The 21,522-nt window shown below is 39.8% G+C and overlaps 2 protein-coding genes across 3 annotated transcripts; one reads left to right on the forward strand and one right to left on the reverse strand.

Annotated features, from left to right (window-relative positions):
• Positions 1–244: 244 nt before the first annotated feature.
• Positions 245–8,132, reverse strand: LOC141802427 (uncharacterized). 2 transcript variants are annotated; one of them, XM_074685982.1, is made up of 3 exons: positions 8,054–8,132; positions 7,637–7,934; positions 245–2,886 (listed from the first exon to the last, which is right to left on the reverse strand). In XM_074685982.1, exons 2-3 carry the CDS (start codon positions 7,785–7,787, stop codon positions 548–550), a joined length of 2,490 nt encoding a protein of 829 aa, XP_074542083.1. In that variant the 5' UTR covers positions 7,788–7,934; positions 8,054–8,132; the 3' UTR covers positions 245–547. The 2 variants fall into 2 exon arrangements, with proteins under 2 accessions (XP_074542083.1, XP_074542084.1); XM_074685983.1 differs by having other exon boundaries at positions 7,637–7,863; positions 8,054–8,120.
• A 3,384-nt stretch (positions 8,133–11,516) lies between these two features.
• Positions 11,517–17,551, forward strand: LOC141802442 (fibroblast growth factor receptor 1-A-like). Its single transcript, XM_074686004.1, has 5 exons — positions 11,517–11,666; positions 11,976–12,148; positions 13,598–13,721; positions 16,923–17,113; positions 17,205–17,551. Exons 1-5 carry the CDS (start codon positions 11,567–11,569, stop codon positions 17,352–17,354), a joined length of 738 nt encoding a protein of 245 aa, XP_074542105.1. The 5' UTR covers positions 11,517–11,566; the 3' UTR covers positions 17,355–17,551.
• The last annotated feature ends 3,971 nt before the right edge of the window (positions 17,552–21,522 follow it).

Genomic DNA, 21,522 nt, shown 5'->3' on the forward strand with positions numbered 1-21,522 from the left:
GCTACGTGTTAACTCTGGGCATAGGTTTGACTCTCGAGCTGGATGGAAAAACTAGTTAGTGCAGGATGTAAATCAGGCGTCATCTCCCCAGAGCAGAGCAACAACTCAGTGAAATAAATGAGCGAAACAATACTTACACTTGTGGATATTGAGTAAAATGTTTAATGAAATACATATGTACATTTGATCTCTTAGTTTTTTTATTTACAATAAACAAACAAGGTTTCAAACAAATAGATACAAAAATAAATCAAAGTTACAATTGTGGGGTGTTGTGTGTAGAATTTCTAAGAAAAAAAAAGATTTATTCCATGTTGGAATAAGGCTGTAACATAACAAAATGTGGAAAAAGTGAAGAATGGGCAGTATTTTCAGGATGCACTGTTTATAGTGTCTCATAAAATCAACACAAAGTCAACCTGCTTCATTCAGAGCAGCTGAGGAGGTTTACCTCCCTGCTGTGTGTTGGTGTGAAGAAGAAAAGAAGTGTCCTTAATTTATGAACAAACGTGTCAAACTTTTTTGGAGCTTAGATTTTTTTGCACATTCAGGGCAGCTGTAAGGTTTTCCTACTGTGAGAAAGCTGATGTGTTGTCAGATATGATTTACGTCGAAACCTTTTTCCACATACAAAGCACTCGTAACGTTTAGCGTGATCAAGCATATGTGCAGTCAGGGCTGAGTTGCGACTAAACTTTTTCGGACATTTAGTGCAGCTGAAGCATTTTTCTTCGTGGTGGACAACCATATGTGCAGTCAGGTTTCTTTTGCGACTAAATTTTTTCGGACATTTAGTGCAGCTGAAACATTTTTCTTTGTTGTGGACAACCATATGTGCAGTCAGGTTTTTTTTTAGAATAAATTTTTTCGGACATTTAGTGCAGCTGAAAGGTTTTTCTGCATGGTGGACAACCATGTGTGCATTCAGGTATTTTCTGTGACTAAATTTTTTCGGACATTTAGTGCAGCTGAAAGGCTTTTCTGCATTGTGGACAACCATATGAGCAGTCAAGTTATGTTTGTGACGATATGTTTTCAGACATTTAGAGCAGCTAAAAGGTTTTTCGCCATGGTAGGAAACCATATGTGTAGTCAGGCGTTTTTTGTGACAAAATTCTTTTGGGCATTTAGTGCAGATGAAACGTTTTTCTTCATGGTGGAGCACCATATGTTTAGTCATGTCTGATTTGCGAGCAAATTCTTTGCCACATTCAGTGCAGCTGAAAGGTTTTTCTTCGGTGTGGACAACCATGTGTGAGGTCATGTCTGATTTGCGACCAAATATCTTACCACATTCAGTGCAGCTGAAATGTTTTTCTTTGGTGTGGACAACCATATGTGCAGTCAGGTTTTTTTTGAGAATAAATTTTCTCGGACATTTAGAGCAGCTGAGAGGTTTTTCTCCGTGGTGGACAACCATATGTGCAGTCAGACATTTTTTGTAATAAAATTTTTTGGGGCATTTAGCGCAGCTGAAATGTTTTTCTTCATGGTGGACAACCATATGTGTAGTCATGTCTGATTTGCGACCAAATTCTTTGCCACATTCAGTGCAGATAAAACGTTTTTCTTCTGTGTGGACAACCATGTGTGAGGTCATGTCTGCTTTGCGACCAAATTTTTTACCACAGTCAGTGCAGCTAAAACGTTTTTCTTCATGGTGGACAACCATATGTGAAGCCATGTCTGATTTGTGACCAAATATTTTACCACAGTCAGTGCAGCTGAAAGGTTTTTCTCCGTGGTGGACAACCATATGTGTAGTCAGGCGTTTTTTATAATAAAATTTTTTGGGGCATTTAGCGCAGATGAAACGTTTTTCTTCATGGTGGAGCACCATGTGTGTAGTCATGTCTGATTTGCGACCAAATTCTTTGCCACATTCAGTGCAGATAAAACGTTTTTCTTCGGTGTGGACAACCATGTGTGAGGTCATGTCTGCTTTGCGACCAAATTTTTTACCACAGTCAGTGCAGCTAAAACGTTTTTCTTCATGGTGGACAACCATATGTGTAGTCATGTCTGCTTTGCGACCAAATTTTTTTCCACAGTCAGTGCAGCTGAAGGGTTTTTCTTTTGAGTGAAATAACTTATGTTGAATCATATTTGAGTTGCGTTTAAAAATTTCCCCACATTCAGAGCAACTGTAAGTTTTTTCTTTTGAGTGACCCAACATATGCGAGGCCAGATGACGTTTCAGGTTAAATACTTCCCCACATTCAGAACAGCTGTAAGTTTTTCTTTTGAAGTGATCTAACATATGTCCACTCCAATCTAGGTCGTTCTCAAATCCTTCTCCACACTTTGAGCAGATGTAAGGTCCTTTTTCTGGGAGAGAAACCACGTGATTGGTTTTAACAGATTCAGGATGATTGTGTAACTCTACAGTCTCTGTTTTATTGTTTGCAGCAGACTTAAATCTTTTAGGACAGTCTCTGGTCTCCTTCCAGTCACCTGCCCTATCTTCAGTTCCTGATCCAGCATCCAAGGAGTCTTCAGTCTCTGATCCAGTATCTAGGGAGGCTTCGATCTTAACCTCAATCTCTGGTTGTAAATTTCTTTCTGGATCTGAGCTCCTCTCTGGTTCTGGTCTTCCACAGTCCTCTCCACCAGCTGCTGTTTCCATATGGTCAGTCAGTCTCTGATGAAGCAGTGAGGACTCAGGTTCCTCTTCATCATTTTCACTCTTCATATGGACTGAAGGAAACAGGACCTTGGTATCAGCCTCCTCCAGTTCTTGAAGCTGCTCTCTGCTCTGACCGATCCACAGTTCCTCCTGTTCCTCTTTAATGAATGGGGACTCATTATCCTCCTGGTCTGGATAGGGGCTCCTCTCCTGCTGCTCAGGGGGAAGCTCCTCTTTCTTCACCATTACTATCCGAACATCTGCAGGACACAGTGAACAAATAATAGATATTAGATCATTTTCCTGATGGAAAATCTGATAGAAAAAAACTCAGGATCTTTATTTTCAGTACTGCCGCTCTGTGTCCTAACAGCCTCTAAATAAAAATGAAAAGTGCCATTTGTACTCAAGCAAGACAAAAAACCTAAAGTGAGTTTGAATCAGACAGTGTGAAAAATGGGTAGGGAAGATAACTGCATCATGCTACTCAACCAGTAAAGGGCAGCAAGTCAACAACGGAAAAAAATGACACCACTCGTGGTGGGAAAAACAGCTCTTTTCAGTGCAGAATCAGTTTAGTAGTTAGTTTAAAGTTCAAAAGATTTGTTCATAGAATTATTCTGTCCTTCTCTACAGCTTTGTATTCTACTGAAAATTCCATCGATGAATCGAGTAATCGGATAAAAAAAAAAAAAAAAAACATTTTTGTGTACTTAAACAGCAGTTATTTTTCAAATGGAAATTTCTTTCTGGGGGTCAGAAAGATAGTCAGAAGAGTACTCAACAAGCCAAGGACCACCCTGAAAGTGCTCCAGAAAGACTTGAAGGCAGCAGGTACAATTGTTACAGAGAAAACAATAGGCAATGCACTTCACCGCCAAGGCCTCTGTGGACGCTCAGCCCGCAAGACTCCATTCCTCAAAAGAAGGCATGTTGAAGCTGGTTTAAAGTTTTCTAAATAGCATCTTGACAAGCCTGTAGAATACTGGGAGATTGTTGTCTGGTCAGACGAGACCAAAACTGAACTTTGGGCTGACATACTACATACCATGTTTGGAGGAGAAACGGCACTGCAGATCACCCAAAAAAACACTACACCAACAGTGAAGTTTGGAGGTGGAAGCATCATGGCATGGGGTTGTTTCTCATCTCATAGTATCAGCAAACTTCATATAATTGACGGAGCAATGAATGGAGCCATGTATGGGGAAATTCTTGATATGAACCTGCTGCCATCCACCAGGATGATGAAGATGAGACGTAGCTGGACCTTCTACCAGGACAACGATCCAAAGCACACGGCAAAGTTGACTCTCAAATGGTTTCAAAGAATAAAAATCAATCTGTTAAAATGGCCTAGTCAATCACCTGACTTAAATCCAACTGAACATTTGTGTAAAGAACTAAAGAAAAGGGTTCACCAGAGGGCACCATAGAATATTAAAGATTTAAAGCTTAACAATCTGTGCAGAGGAATGGGCCAAAATCACACCTGAGCAGTGTGGGCCATTAGTTAAAACATACAAGAAGCATCTGGAAGCTGTCATTGCAAACAAAGGCTTCTCCACTAAGTATGTCGCATCTCAGCTTTACTCCCACCTCTCCAATAACAACCTTTATGAACAGTTCCAGTCTTGTTTCCATCCCCATCACAGCACAGAAACAGCCCTTCTAAAAATAACCAACAACCTCCTGATGACAACTGATGCTGGGCTCTTATCCATCCTCATCCTCCTTGACCTAAGGGCAGCTTTTGACACCATCTCCCATTCCATCCTCTTCCATAGACTGGCATCCATTAGTTTATCAGGCACTCCCCTCAACTGGTTTTCTCCTTACCTCTCCAACCGCACCCAGTTCATCCAGCTAAAATCATTCAAATCTCTGCCTTCCCCCCTCACCTCTGGTGTTCCCCAGGGATCTGTTCTCGGTCCCATCCTTTTTATAATCAATCTCCTCCCCCTTGGTCACATTCTCCACAGTTACAAGGTTAATTTTCAGTGCTATGCGGACGACACCCAACTCTATGTTGCCACCATATATGTATGTATGTAATGAAAAAGGATTTTTAGGGGGGTGAGGTTATGACCAAATACAGACTCACTATAGGGTATTCTCTGTTTTTATGAAGATGTAGCACTTTGAGATCTCTGGATGAAAGGGGCTCCATAAATCAAATGTATAATTATTATTCACAGTAAGTGAAACTATAAATTATGAGTAACCAAAACAGATTTTGAGTTCAACATAAAACTACAATTTATTACCAAACTAATAATGAAGCTTATTGGTAAAGTACCAAACCATTAATATTCTGATATATTTGATATATCAATTCATGACCAGAAAAGATAAGTTTAAAATGGGAATAAATGGTTTCTGCCCAACATCAATGAAGTACAGCACGGCAGTGCTGCATCTCCATCAATGGAAAAGTCTAGGCCAGAGCTGACAGTATGGTGGGGAATCTGGTTTTAATGTAAAATCATTAGAAGAACAGCAGTTTTAAACATCTCATCAGTTGATACAACCTGTCAACCTTGATTCCAGTTTCCAACACTTACTGACCTAAAGTAATTTGTTTGTTACAGCCCGGCTCATGAGGCAGCAACAAAAAAGGGGAACACACGGATGGCATCGTTTTAGCCCTTTCATGGGGCGTCTATTAAAAAAATAATATAAACTGTTGTATTTCTGCCGTCGCATGCAGGGTTGTATGCTGTTGGTGCATGTGTGTGTGAGTGAGAATCAGTAAGAAACCAGGTGTAGTGAGATCCCTTACGAAAGAAAAATATATGTACCTATATATTTTTTGAAATGTATTGTAATATATTATTGTATATTATGATATACATGGAATAATATATGGGGCACATATACAATATACTATATATTCATGAAATATATTGCAATATATTGCAAAATATACAAATAATTGCCGCTTTCCATATATTGCAATATATTGGAAAATACAAATACAAAATCTCATACATGGTAATGTATTACCTAATATATAACATGATATTTTTCAATATGCTGCAATATATTTTTCTTTCGTAAGGTATGTATGGGGTTGAGGTGCATGTAGATACATTAAAGCAAGAGCAATGGCTGCTCCGTGGCTGACCGGAGGATAGGAAGTATCTGACGAGCTATGGCGCATCATTGATATGATGCGTGCACATTGGTACATCTGATGCCGCCACGATCCGCTCTGTGGACTATAGGCAATATCTTCCATTTTAAGTGTGGCTGTTATTGTTGTCTGACAGTAATGTCACTTAAAAGTGCAGCCGATGTACGTGTAAGTAATTGACCTAAATACCCCAAAACGGTCGGCGTCTTTGGGGGCTCGCCCTGTGTGCTGGTGAGAGAAAAGACGCAGACAGAAAACTCCATCTCCAAGCTGCTGTTTTTTTTCGTCACTCACTGAAATGATAAGTTCAACCTGAGGTATCCTGCATCACGTATTGTTTATTGGTGTCGGCAGAGATCGACTTGAGTTTCTGCTTAAGAATGAAAATGAAGCCTCTGACTGACGACTTTCCACGGATGCACCTTCCCTAAACGGTTTCAGCTAATCATGAAAAACGTGTCTGTTTATGATATTTTGACACACACACGCACACAGCTATATAATCGTAAATAGAACCAAACTAGGATGAAAACACGAATAAACCTATTTTTCGACACAGTAGATCATCATTAGACGCCACCAGAGTTGGGTATAAAACTACAAGTAACAAACGTTACAAGTAGTTAAATTACTTTTGATAGGAACGAGTAGTGTAAAGGCACTACTCCTCCTAGATTAGTAGTTTAACTAGAGTTATAAATGAAACGCCACGATCGTTACTTTTACAATGACTGCAAATAGAGCAACCAAAATATTACTATTTAAAGGATAAGTTTGGTTTACAAAATACTCACCAAGAAGGCTTTCCTGATCCAAGCAGTGCTTCGGGAGATATTTAGATATTTGCGCAGTCAGCTCTCCAGAGAGTACTGCGCATGCGCAGTACTCTCTGGAGAGCTGATTGCTTTCTGTAAGGGACAAACGTAAACAAAGTCTTCGTCAGTTCAGAGGTCATTACAGCAACACAGCGCTGTCTGACTGCAGCAGAGGACTAACCCTGAGCGGACTATGAGGGAATATTGGTGAAAAACACGGGTTATTGGACGATTAATGCAGTTTTAGGAGCGGCGCTGTCTATGCCCCGATGGATCCCATTATACAATTATAATTATACAATTATTATTTATACAATTATAAAAACTGTATAAACCGAACTTATCCTTAAAGCAGAGTTCTTTTTATTACCACCAGTAGATTGAACGGGGGCCATACGAGCAACTACTTAGCACGATTTTGGATCTAAATATCTCCCGAAGCACTGCTTGGATCAGGAAAGCTTTCTGGGTGAGTATTTTGTTCTACTTCATTCTATAAACAATGTAAAAGCTGTATAAAACGAAATTATCTTTTATAATGGGCATTTACAGTAGGAGGGAGTGCAGTATTGTCAGTGGGGCACAAATTCATATAAGGCAACCAATTTTACTGTGACAGTTCATGTGCACATTATTTGGATTTTGTAGAGCAGAAGGAGAAAAGCATGACCGTAAAATGCAAGTTATGCCCAGGAAATAAGAGGCTGAATACTGCATGGAACACAACCCCGAATCTCTTGAAGCATATCAAGATGTATCAGGGGGATAAAGTAGTGTAACGACTAGTGTAACTTCTTTTCTATTTCCATGGAGTAATCAAGTAGTGTAAGGCACTATTTTTTTCAATAGTAACGAGTAACGGGTAACTCTTTACTTTTTTTGATAAACGGACCCCAACTCTGGACTCCACATTTCTAGAGGAATTTGTAGTGGTTTTTATCACATGACTGAAATCACATTAACGCATATATATAGTTTGAGGTCAGAGCTCCCGCCTTTAAACACTAATTTCTCGCTCGATTCCCAAAAACATTATCACACACATGTTCAGAAACCAACCTGCTCTGTGCAGCTTTATCTCAGGTATTAAAATCACATCCAGTAGTTCACTTTGTCGCTGGAGCTCCTCTTCGTATCCAGACGGTGTTCTTTGTTCCGCAGCGAGCAGCCGCCGCTCGAACAAATCTTCGAGATCCTTGAATCTGGACATCTCCTCATCCAAGAGTCGAGTACAAAATAGAAAACTAGAAGCTAGTGTCTTTCTCTGAGGGGATTTTCTGTGTCGTCTGACGGAAGAATTTCTGAGAAAGGTTAACTTCAGGGGGGGAGCGTGCCAACATGGCCGAGTGTATGAGCTCTAAAAAAAAAAAAAAAAAAATATCATGAAAACCAGTTAAAACGCATATTTTCTAAGACGTCAAACGCCTACTCAGTTTTCAACAATATTCAGCAATTCTCAAGACTGATATGACTTACTATCGATACAGAAAGAAAGAAAGAGCCCTCCAGTTAATGCCAAACGGAAACTTCTTCTTCTTCTTCTTCTTCTTCTTCTTCTTCTTCTTCTTCTTCTTCTTCTCCTTTTTCTCTGGGGTTTATTGGCGGTTGGCAAACCAACTATAGGTGCATTACCGCCATCAACTGGACTGGAGTGTGAACGAGAGAATAAGCAGGAACAAAACGAACAAAATAAAACCAAAACACATCAAAATAAAAGAAATAAATAAAATTGAACACCTAACTAAATTCGCCTGTCTAACTCAGTTTCTTTAATATATTTAACAATGTCATTCTGTATTCTGTCTGCAGTTTTACCCAGAAGCCCTACTAATGTGAAATCATGATGTTTGGCCTTTTTTTAAAGACTGGATGAGATTCTTTCTCTGGGTATCATATTTCTTACAGTATATCAAAACATGTTCCACTGTTTCTAATTGATTGCAGTGAGTGCAGTTTTCATATGGGTGCTTGCCTATTCTGTGCAGACTATAATTGAGACCTGTGTGCCCTATTCTCAGACGTGTTAAAACGTTTTCTTCCCTGCGCTTGAATCGTACTTTCCTCCCACCACCCACATATCTTTGAATCTGATGCAAATGTCTTCCTGTATCACTACCAAATGGAAACTGACGTTAGCATTTCCTGTTGTTGTTTTTGTTCTTCTTCTTCTTCTTATTCTTCTTCTTCTTAATCCTTTTTTTTTTACCTTTTTAACTGGAGTTTTTAATCTTTTTGATGTTGTATTCTCTGGCCCTGTTTTTGTCTGTTGCATTGAGTACAACAGGAAGAATACATTTAAGTGCCAAATTTTAAACTTCTTAATTGGTCAAGCCAAAATGGCTATCTACCTCACTCGGAGAGACAGGCTGCAAGGTGGATCAGGGCTAGATCCTGTGGCCTTGTGGAAGTGCAACATTAAAGCCAGGCTGAGGCTTGAGTTTCAATTCCACAAGGCCATGGGAAAAGTGGATGAATTTTTACTGTTGTGGGGCTTTAAAAACATTTTGTGTGAAGTACATGATGGAAAACTAAATCTGAAAAATTGTCCGTGCTGAGTAGATGATAAACATAAAGTAGATGTTTGTTCAATTTTATTGTGAATAAAGTGTTTTGTTAAAAATCAAAAAAAAAAAATCTTCTTCTTCTTCTTCTTCTTCTTCTTCTTCTTCTTCTTCTGTTATTGAGAAAATTAAAAAAAAAACCTCCCTGACCGCCCTCACTCCATCACCTTCTCCCTCTGTTCCCAATGATCCTGCTAGACTCCACTCAGGCTCTGCTGCTCTCACTGCTTCCTGCAGTACCTCTCTTTCAGCTGTATATGTAGAACAAGCAAGCACATTCTCTACGTTTTCTATACTACCACGCCTGTCACAGCGATTACTATCTCTTCTACCCACTTTATGCAGCGTGTCATTAAGTCCTGTATGACCAACTCGGAGTCTTACCATAATGACTTCCTCCCTTCTATTTCTTCCTTTGAGAATTGTTGTTGAAATTGATTTTTGTTTTCTAAAGAACCCTCTTCCTTTTTGGTCCACAGCCCATCCCCTCTGCCATATTTCCACCCCTCTCTTCTTTATTGTTGCTTTTGCTTCTCCCTTTCCCAGAGGAATTGGGATTATTATTTTACTCTCCGGTGCAAGTTTTACCAACTTGTCTGCGACTTTGTTGCATTTAACCCCTTCATGTGCTGGCACCCAGCAGAACTGTACATCTATGCCACCCCTGTGTAGTCTAAATAAGCTGTGTTAAAGTTCTATGATCAAGTCTTCTCTGACAGAATCTGAAGACTGTAGACTTTCCAGTAATGAAAGTGAGTCTGAACACACAACCGCCCTGTCTTGCCTGACCGCCTCCACCCACTGCAAGCCAATAATGCCAGCAACCATTTCTGCAGTGGACACTGACAGCTGGTCTGATAACCTCCTGGAAATGTGGATATTAAACCCTGGTATGTGCAGCCCTATTCCCACGCACCCTACTGTGTTCATGGATCTATTAGTATAGATTTTAAGGTCACCAGAAAAGTTTGTTCTTATGCAGATGTTAGTCTTGACTCCTACCTTATTCATACTCCACTCCTTTTTCATTTTAAGAACTTTTGTATCAACCTTGACCTCAGAAAAAAAATCCATTAACTGGGGTGGGCTGGGTGAACTCCAAGTCATCCATTCCATAGTTTTTAGCAAATTTACTCACTGACTATCCAAACCCTCTCCTCTGGAACCTGGCATACTCCCAACAGTCTTGCAGCATACCTATAGCAGGATTTTCCTCCCCACTTCCCTCAAGCTTGGTCCAGTAAGCAAGTGCAAGCTTTTCTCGTCTTTTGGAATCTCGTTTGTTTCTATTAAAGGGATAGTTCAGTTTTTTTGAAGTGGGGTTGTATGAGCTCTATGTGACCACTAAAGACATTAGATACAGTAGAAAGTTGTCTCCTCTCCCTCAGTAAGACACAGACTGTAATTGATGGTGACGAGGAAATAGGCGCTAACAGGGAGAGACCGTACCAAATTCAAAGGCTATTTTCTCTGCCTACAAGAACTAAAATCATAAAGTAATACCACAGTTTAAGAGTACGCTACATAAAATATTTTTTAAGTGCATTAAGTCTTCGGAAGTATAAACATTTATCTGGACCTAACTAACTGGTCATGTATCCTTCCGCGCAGCGCTAGTGCGCTCCGTCCCCCCTCCTCCTTTCAGCTGTAGGGAATGTAAACAAGCTATGCTTCGGGCGCCGGTTGTAGCCTCGTGTAAGTTTGATCAAGTATCATAATTCTTTTGTTTGTACTCTAAGGATTGTGAGGCAGCGTAGGAAATTGAAAATGAGTGACTATGACAGCGACGATGAAGTTCCATTCACTTTGGAACCTAAAGGATACCTGCATGAACCGGAGTAGCTACACAGAAGAAGAGCTGCTACAGATGGAGACTGAAAGGAATACAGAGGAAACATCCACGGACACTGGACATCAAGATGCTGAGTGTTACTGTTGCCACGACTGTTGGTGTTGTTGTTGCTGTTACACACATATATTTTATGATAAGAACGTAGCTTTAAAATGTCTAAACTGACTGATTGGTTGTACACTCACAGTCACTCCTCTTTTGTTAAAGACAGGAGCTTCTTCAGGCACAAGAAAAATGCACCCCAAATGCACTACCCAACCCCAGCCAAGAGGTGGCAGTAGAGAAAGATGTCCAAGTGTTATATTTTGACAGATAACATTTCAACAGTGTTAAATGGTCTTAAAGGGGTTAATATGTCTCCTTTCACTCCCACAGATGAGCTCCTGTGTCCTCTGCTGAACCTGCCTCCTATGCTCTGATTGGTCACAGCAACAGAAACATGATCGGCCCATTCTTGTGGTATAAAAGTTTGCGTCCAGGGTTTTCTGCCATGTAGTTCTTTCACCCTAGCATAGAGGAGAAACCTCTCTGTCTCTGGGAGTCTGAAGTGTTTCCTGTCTGAGTTACAGATTCACAATGTCTTCTCAACATCATGTCCTCCTGGTGCTGTCCTATGTCCTGCTGGTTCTGCTGGTCAAGGCCACTGGGACTCAGTCCACAGAAGAGACAGATTCAGGTCAGAATCCTGGTTTCTTTGGTGATGAAGTGCTGGAGGATGGTATCTTGATGTGTTTTTGAGATTGATCAGAAAGTTTAGCTCTAAACAGCTGGACTGTGTTTGTGATCCAGTGATGGGAAATGAGTCAGAGGAGCAAAGTGCATCCTGGCTGTTTTCCTGGTGTGCAAGAGTAAACAGCAAACAGGCTTTGTCTGAATGAACAGTAAATGTGTTGAATATGTTCTCTGCTTTGACTGAAAAGTGAACGAGGAGGTCTGATATTAGAATTCACAATGTTTAAATGCACTTCTTCTTTCTCCTCATCAGTTTTTGCGCCACAGTGGGTGAATCCACAGCAGATGGAGACAGGTCTCCTAACTGTTCGTGTGAGTCTAAGTGTAAAGTTTACATGCCAAGCAACTGGAAATCCTATCCCCACCCTGCACTGGTTCAAAAATGGGGAAAAGATCATGATGGACCAGAGACCAGGAGAATTCAAGGTAAGTGTCTGTATTTATTGAATTGTTTGACGGACAGTCCCTTAAGGTGAATCATCTTGTTTTCAAGGAAGTCTTTAACTTATATGCAGAAACAAAACCAGACATTACAACAGAGCAACATTTCTTTACAGCAGTGATACCCAATCCTGGTCCTGGAAGACCCCTGCCCTGCATGTTTTAGATGTTACCCTACTCCAGCACACCTGATTCAAATGAATGGCTCGTTATCAGGCTCAAGCAGAGCTTGATGACGGGCTATGTTACAACATTTGACTGTAATTTTAATGTATTTGTCTGGAAACTTTGCTGCAAGTGCTTTTACTTTTTTTTTTTTTTTTTTCTACAGATTTTTATTTTTTACGGTAAAGTCCTGTGTTTTTACAGTTATTTCATTAAGTTCCATGTTTTTACAGTGTTTGACTGTAATTTTATGGTATCTGTCTGGAAACTTTGCTGCAAGTGCTTTTACCATTTTTTTACAGTTTGCATTTTTCTTTCAACAGTGAATTGCAACCACGAGTGAGGAGGGTACAGGGTTCAACTGACATAATACCTTAAAAAAAACTTCCAGGAAGTCATTTTACAGATAATTTTATAGTTTTGTATAATGTTTTTGAAAAACAGAAAAAAAACAAAACAATTAAGGATTAATAACTGCAGAATTTTGTTTTTTGTTTTGTTTTGTTTTGTTTTGTTTTGTTTTGTTTTTTGACTGTGTAAAATTGCTGAAAATATCTGTAAATTTTCTAGCATTTTGTTGTTTTATAAGTGCAGGAGACAATTGAGCAGGATTATTCCAGTCAAAGCTGACTTTTTTTTCCGGAAAATCCTGCAGACTCCCCCTTTAAGTATGGAGGGTAATCATAATGAATGCATTTGAAAATGAACTGTAGCCGATGGAAATGCCTTCTGGCCTCGGGTGTTTTATCAGTTTAGAGATTGACACATAGTGCAGTGATGAGCTCTATAAGGACATTTTAAAATAAATCTACAAAGGTTGTCATTTGTGACTTCAATAGTCGACAGATTGCTTTCTGGAGTATTCTGATAAACAATATCTGTACAATCAAGTATGAGAAGAACAAGCTTTGTGATAATCTTTCTCCTAATCTGTAGAGTGAACCAGTTTTACTTGAGTGATACAAAATACCCAGGTTGCAATTTATTTTCTAGATAACTGAGTCAATATGTGCTGATGGGGATGATGGATGGTTGTTAATTCTGAGATGAGGACTGGAATCCCTTGAGGATTTACTCATTAGGCTTTTAATGTTACAGTTTGGAACTAGTAGTTGGAGCTAGCACCCAAAGACCAGGCGACCTCCACACAGAAAACGTGAATCACCGCAGTTAAATGTTTTTTCCAGGACTGTTTAGGTCTATGTCTATGTGTACCAAGAGAAGCAACCTCTGTGATGTTAAGACTGACTTTATGTCCTCCAACATTAGATGGGAGACAGCTCATGGATGCTCATCATGGACTTTGTGGTTCCATCTGACAGAGGAAACTACACCTGTGTATTGGAGAACAAACATGGGCGTCTTGAACACACCTACCATCTGGATGTGGTTGGTGAGAAAATCTATGCCGATATCTACAACTGGGCAGACTTGCATTCTCATCAACAAATACACTACCTGTGAAAAAGTTTACCAACAGCCCAACTTATCCAGTTTTTCATTTAAAATCAAGCAGTACCTTCCAACCTTCTCTATGTGTTTGAAAGTAGAGCTGAACAAACTGTGGGACCAGACCCTCACGCATTGCAAAAAGAGAATCTTCAATCAGTTGAAGTGATGTAATTTTTTAAATCTATCCAACTCAATATTTTTAAGTTAAGGTTTCCAATGTACTTTTGTGGATCAAATCAACGTCAAATTCTGCATTGCTACAACTAATGAAAAGAAGTAGTTGGACCAACCTAACTTGATCGCTTCAACTGGTAACACCTAAACAAATAAAGTTCTTTGAAATGAAATGAACAAGTTCATTTAACTAGGGTGACCATATTTTGATTTCCAAAAAAGAGGACAACGGCACTGGCTTCGAGGCACAAATTCAGACAGGCTTCTTATATTCTTAATATTTTCACTGCCCCGTGGCTACTCCCGTCTGTGGAAACACCACAGTACTGGATTTTTTTGAGTGCTTCATGAGTGACTTCAACAGAATGGGGGGCTATAACACCTAGGGATGGGTACCGAATCAGGTACTTCAAAAGGTACTGGCCGAATTCTGTCAAAAGTACCGAGTACCGATTCATGTAAAATCAAAAGGTACCACGTTTAGGTACCTGAACACATCCTTGTGACTGTGAAGAAGTGAAAGAATAGTCGATTTTCCATGATGGACATGAACACAGCATTGCAAGGGTATATACTGAAGGATATATATGTTAAATTGAAAAAAAAATAATAATAATATTGTTAAAGAAATTGATATTTTTTACCACATAACTACAAAAAAATACCGAAAATTTGTACCGTTGAGTACTGGTACCGATTGCCAGGTACCAGGCATTGGTACCATATCGTTTCAAATGTGAAAGGTACCCATCCCTAATAACACCATTGACAATGGCTTCAGTCTTGGTGCGAACACTACTAAACTTTTTAGCAATGTCAGAGTCAGGAAATGTCTTCTTTTAGCAAGGCACTGGTGCAATCCATGGACCTGTAGCTGTTGTGGTGTTTTACAATATGGAATGCCATTGCACCCTCAGCTGCATTTACAGCAACCTCTGTTTGCCCAGGTCTAACAAAGAACTCAGTCAACTTTGCAAAAGAACTCTCACCTCGCACAGCTTTTTTTATGTTTTTCGGTGTCCATGTAAGCTTTGAGATCTCCAGCACCTTTATTGGACATTGAGACATATGTGCCAGCTTTGCACATGGTACACTCCGCCTCCCACTTGTCCCGACCGGGATGGTATGTCGGAAATTTTTTTTTTGCAGTTCATCTGTGAAGCTGCACCTACGCTTAGACATCTTCCGTGCAATACAGCTCCGCTGTCTAAACATCCCTGTCTTCTCCGCTCTCCGTCTATGTCTCTCTCTCTCTCTCTCTCTCTCTCTCTCTCTCTCTCTCGCCTTCTCTCTGATCCTCTCACTCTCTATGTGTGTGTGCACGCGCAGAGCAGACCTGCCCACAAGGCAGCCTCTCGGTAAGTGACGCGCATCATAGTATTGTTTGCAAGCGGCGGTCAATTTACGGACGCGCGTAATGGTCCTATTAAAATCAGTGAACACCGGACATTTTCGTGAATTTATTAAACCCGCCCGGACACCCCGGACAGGACGTAAAAAGTGGACATGTCCGGGCAAAAGAGGACGCTTGGTCACCCTAATTTAACACAACTTAATAGGTCAAATAAACTAAATGTTTTAAGTCTCCTCAAATCAACATTTTGCATCAATACAACTTAAAGTTTTCAGTTGTTTCAATTTGCAAAACCCAAAAGGACAAACCATGGGTGAGGAGGGAATGCTGTGGATATGAGATCCTGAAGCACATGAAGATACCACACAGGGACAGTGTGTCTGTGCTCCATGGCATGGACCAGCTGGCTGTCTGTCGTCCACTTGGCTGGCTGCCTGCCTGTGCTCCACAGCGTGGGATGCTTGTCTTGGCTGCCTTCATGGCAGTAAGGGCTCCAATTAAAATACTCTCTCAGTAATGGTAATTTAAATATAACTAGAGCCAAAACCCAGTTTGTCATTTCTAATCATAATTTTAGCCCATCAACACAGCTCATTTAAATAAAACATTTAACACACTTAAAGGTACACAGTCCATGCCACAGGGCACAGACAGCAGGTCCATGCCATGTGAAGCACAGAAAGCCTGTGCCCTTGGCAGGTTAACACCTTAACTAAAGCCGGGTCTAATATCCACTGCATTCCCTCCTCACTCACGATTTGAAAAAAGTCAATTCAATAGGCTGTAAAGTAAACTTTACAAGTAGACATAAAGTAAACTCAACATGAGACTATTTGTTATATTTACTAACCCTTTTAGTGCATTTTTTCCAAGATTCTTTTATGTAAACTCAACTTGTCACATTTTTACAGTGCAATTAAGTATAAAAAACACCTCGTCAGATTTGACTTTGAGGTTTTGCAAATTATTGAGTTGAAACAACTGAAAACCTTAAGTTGGTCTGATGCAAAATGTTGATTTGAGAACAATCAAATTTTTAAGTTCATTTGACCGAATCAATTGTGTTGATGTAACTTATTAACTTCATTTCAAATAACTTAATTTATTTAGGTGTGACCAATTGAAGCAATAATTTAAGTTGGTCCAACTGTTTTCTTTTTTTCAGTGTGGTGAACGTTACTGAACAGTACTGTTGTGCAGAAAGTTGTCTGTCTAAAGTCTAGAAATGAGCAGGAAAAGACAGTCCATGCAGAAAGAGAGACAGAGCAGTAGAACATTTACAGAAACAGGTCTTTGCTCCAGAGAAATGAAGTCAAAGAAAGTCAAGGTGAGCTCAGTGAGGAGAGTTTCCTTCAGCATCCAAAAATACTCTCAAACTGGGACTGGAAACTCTGACAGGAAGAGGTCTGGCAGGGCCCAGAGCCAAACCTGAACCAGAAGACCAGTTTCTGAGAGTCAACAGCTTCAAGCTTCACAGCTTCAAAGAGGTCATAGTGTCACAGTCTCAGTTTCAGTAACTGTGAAGAGAAGACTTCAAGATGCAGCTTTGACAGGCCAAGGACAAACCCAAGAGGTTGGTGAATTAATGTGTTGCTGGTTTATTTCTTGTTTCAGAATTTCCTCACGACAGTCTGATCCTAGAGGAAGGTCTGCCGGCTAACCAGACTGCAGATGTTGGTAGTGAGGTGTCTTTTGAGTGTGAAGTGAAGGGTAACTTCCCGACCGAGCTGCATTGGCTCAAACAAGCCAAATTCAACAACAGAAGCACTGCATCTGATGGATCTCCATATGTTAATGTCCTTAAGGTGTGTGATCCAGATCTAATGGGTTTGTTGCATACTTCAGCACATTTTTGGTATTTACATAATAGAGTTGACTAGTTTTGCTGTTTTCCAGTTTCAGTCCATAATCGGAGGCCTAAACGTGTTGACTCTGAGGAACATCACCACAGAGGATGCAGGAAAATACATCTGCCTGGCCAAAAACTCTAAGGGAGCCTCTTTTAATACAGCATGGCTCACAGTTATCAATGGTACGCAGGGGTGAAGTTAGGCCCCCTGAAAAGATATCTCGGTGGGCCCCTTCACTTCAGCCAATGCTGAAAAACTGTTGTAACCACACTTGCATTCCCCAATGACCCATTAAGAGACATAAACAACTATAACTTCATTTTACAGCTGTGAAAATAGTAAATAATCACAAGCGTGAATGCAAAATTTCCTCAGGAATATCTAATGTTTAATTTTCAGGCACTAAAACAAAACACAGTTTTACAAGTGGCTCCTTGTAGCTTTAAAAAATACAATTGAAATAAAGAATTTGCAATTTTTCTTACAGAGGGTATTGATGATTAAAGACATTGACAGTAAATAAAATCATGGGATAACATTTTGTTGAACTAACTATGCATCACATCTTGCAATAAAGCCTGCCACTTCACCTCCTTCTGTCATCATGTCGGATAAATATACATGCTTGATATTAGGGGTGTGCCATCTAAGGCACCTCACGATTCGATTCAATTACGATTCAGGGTGCTACAATTCGATGATTCAACGATTATCACGATATTAATGATAAAAACGACTATCGTGATTTTTGTGCATCTTTTTTTCCCCTCACTTGGTGCCCATTTCATACTTTTAAACAATGTACAGCTATTTCTCAGTACACATAAATCAAAGTAATCAAACAAATTCAAATCCCCAAAAAAGTTTTTTTTATTGATGTCAAGTGGTCCATCAGCAACCATGGCATAAACTTTGTGCCTGTAGCTGTGGCCTAAAGAGCCAATACAACAAAAGGCTGCCCCTATTGACAACAGATCAACAGTTACCTCCCTTAAGTGCAAAAAAACAGCAGTACATTTTGAAAAAAAAGTAATTCTCTATAAACAACCCAAAAATTAGCTTTGGTGTAATGAACTCCATATTTTTCAGAAAACAAATAAGTCGTTCACGTTCCCACGTTTGATCCTATAATGACTACAGTGGGCATGACAACTTGTTTTGAAAAGGAAGGGAGAGTTCCTAGATGGAAGCTGTTTAGTGCTAATTGGGATGCTTTCCAAAAGATTAGTGATAGCAGATTTAAAAAAAAACTACAAGAGGAAAACCAGATGGATGTAAACATGCTTAATGATGATATAGTTCAGGCAATAATTCAATCTGCTAATGAAACAATCCCTAAAAAGTCCGGAACTAGACATACCAAGAACGTACCCTGGTGGAACAGCAAGTGTGGCAAAGCCATAAAGGCCAGAAATAAAGTATTTAGGCAACTCAAAAAATACCACTCACTGGATACATGGATTCAGTATAAAAGGGCCCAGGCAATTATAAGGAGAACAATAAGAATACAACAACACATTTTTTTTGGAGGCAATATTGCAGCATTGGTAATGAGACACAGCTGTCAGATATCTGGAATATGATTAGAAGAATGGGGGGTCAAAAGAAATCATGAATTACCAGTATTAAACAGTGGGAACAAAACAGCAGTCAATAATTTGAAAAAGGCAGAACTCTTAGCACAAACATTTAGGAAAGTTCACAGCTCCGAAAATCTTACAGAGGAGGCCAGGCAAAGTAGAGGTGAAACATTAATAAGGAATCCCAACTTACCAGAGAAAATGGAGATATCAGAAAGTTCAGTAGATTTGCCTTTTACTCTATTTGAGTTGAGGAGAGCCATTAGTGGGGCCCGTCAAACTACCCCTGGGAAAGATGGTGTGTGTTATAAAATGCTGGAACATATGACAGATCAAGCCTTAGTACTGAAATTGTTTGACAGGGTTTGGGAGTGTGGTCAGCTTCCTGAAGAATGGAAAGAATTAATGATAGGGAAGCCCGGGAAGGACTTATCAGATCCATCAAGTTACCGACCTATCGCATTAACATCACAGCTTGGCAAAACTATGGAACGTATGGTAACAGGAAGATTAACATACTTCCTAGAAAGTAAAGCACTTATGTCACCATACCAAAGCGGATTTCTTCGAGGCCGAAACACAATGGACTCTGTACTGTGTCTAGAGTCTGATATTAAGAAAGCACAGACCAATAGGGAGGTAGTCATAGCAGTTTTCTTTGATATCGAAAAGGCATATGACATGCTCTGGAAAGACGGTCTGCTTATTAAACTGAAATCACTGGGAATTGGTGGAAGGGCATACAACTGGGTACAAAGTTTTGTAATGAACAGGTAATATAGGTAAGAGTAGGGGCAGAGTACTCCAGTATATATGAAGTAGAGAATGGTACTCCACAAGGTAGAGTGTGCAGTCCATTATTATTTAATATAATGATTAATGATATTTTTGCCAAGATAAAAGGAAATATAGGGAAATCACTGTATGCAGATCATGGGGCATTGTGGGCAAGGGGTCGCAACGTAGCTCATGTAAATGGGAAAATCCAAACTGCAATATTAGAGGTGGAGAAGTGGGCAAGAAATGGGGATTTAGAATGTCAATAGCAAAGACTCAGGTGATGTGTTTTTCAAAATGGCATAAAATACAACCACTTTCGTTAAAACTATATGGGCAACAGCTGGAACAGGTCAAAGAATTTAAATTTCTCGGTGTCTGGTTTGATGAAAAGTTATGATGGAATGTACACATAGATAAAGTGGTCAGTAAAGGTAAGAGGATCCTGAATGTGCTGCGGTGTTTGGCAGGGCAGGAGTGGGGAGCAAGCAGATCTTCCCTGCAGAGAATATACTGGGCACTCATGAGGCCAACATTTGATTATGGGTGCATAGCATATATGTCAGCAGCAGAGTCACATCTGAAGAAACTGGATGTAATACAAGCCCAGGCTCTGAGAATTTGCATTTGCTGTGGAGCATTTAAAACATCGCCAGTATCAGCAATGCAGGTGGAGATGGGAGAGTTGCCTTTGCTGATTAGGAGGGTGAAATTGATGATGTCATACTGGGTCAGTCTCTGGGGACATGACGAGGATCATCCTGCCAAAAATATTTTAATGGATTGTTGGGAGCATAATGAAACCAGTTTTAAAAGTTTTTGGTGGATTAGTAATGATAAAGGACAGTCAATAGGATTGACTGAACTACAGTGTGGTCCAACAGTTCCAGTTTTGTCCACTCCTCCGTGGCTTTTCCCTCTGCCAAAAGTAGACCTCAGTATTCATCAAATTCTGAAGGGAAACTCAGTTAAACATTCAGTATGGTATATAGTTCAAAACTTTCTTGATCAAGAATTTTCAAACTCAGTAATATTTTTACAGACGGATTGAAAGACCCAGAGACAGGACGTGCAGGGACAGCAGTGTATATTCCAGTAAGTGACACATATATCAGGAAAAGGGTTACAGATCACCTAGCAGTATATACTACAGAACTATTAGCAATAACGTTGGCATTACAGTGGGTAGAGGAAAAGGATGTTCAAAATCCAGTCATTGCTTCAGACAGTTTCTCAGCAATATCAAGCATTAAGTCAGGAAAGTCAGCAGACAGAATTGACGTAATTACTGAATTATACACAATTATGAATAGAATATATAGCAAGTGCATAATTACACAGTTTATCTGGATACCTGCTCATGTGGGCGTGGAGGGGAATGAGCAGGCAGATATTTTGGCAAAACAATCACTTGGAACAACACAAGTAGACATGGAGGTTTCACTAAGTAAGGCTGAAATTAAATCATTTGTTAAAAAGTACGCACAGGACACATGGCAGGAATATTGGGATATTAGTGATAAAGGGAAGAAATTTGCATCAGATTCAAAGATATGTGGGTGGTGGGAGGAAAGTACGATTCAAGCGCAGGGAAGAAATCATTTTAACACGGCTGAGAATAGGGCACACAGGTCTCAATTATAGTCTGCACAGAATAGGCAAGCACCCATATGGAAACTGCACTCACTGCAATCAATTAGAAACAGTGGAACATGTTTTGATATACTGTAAGAAATATGATACCCAGAGAAAGAATCTCATCCAGTCTTTAAAAAAAGGCCAAACATCATGATTTCACATGAGTAGGGCTTCTGGGTAAAACTGCAGACAGAATACAGAATGACATTGTTAAATATATTAAAGAAACTGAGTTAGACAGGCGAATTTAGTTAGGTGTTCAGTTTTATTTATTTATTTTATTTTGATGTGTTTTGGTTTTATTTTGTTCGTTTTGTTCCTGCTTAATCGCTCGTTCACACTCCAGTCCAGTTGATGGCGGCAATGCAC

This window comes from Halichoeres trimaculatus, unplaced genomic scaffold, assembly GCF_033239565.1.
Source record: "Halichoeres trimaculatus isolate MK-OKI-2021-1 unplaced genomic scaffold, fHalTri1.1 fHalTri1_scaffold_13, whole genome shotgun sequence".
NCBI classification, from domain to species: domain Eukaryota; kingdom Metazoa; phylum Chordata; class Actinopteri; order Labriformes; family Labridae; genus Halichoeres; species Halichoeres trimaculatus.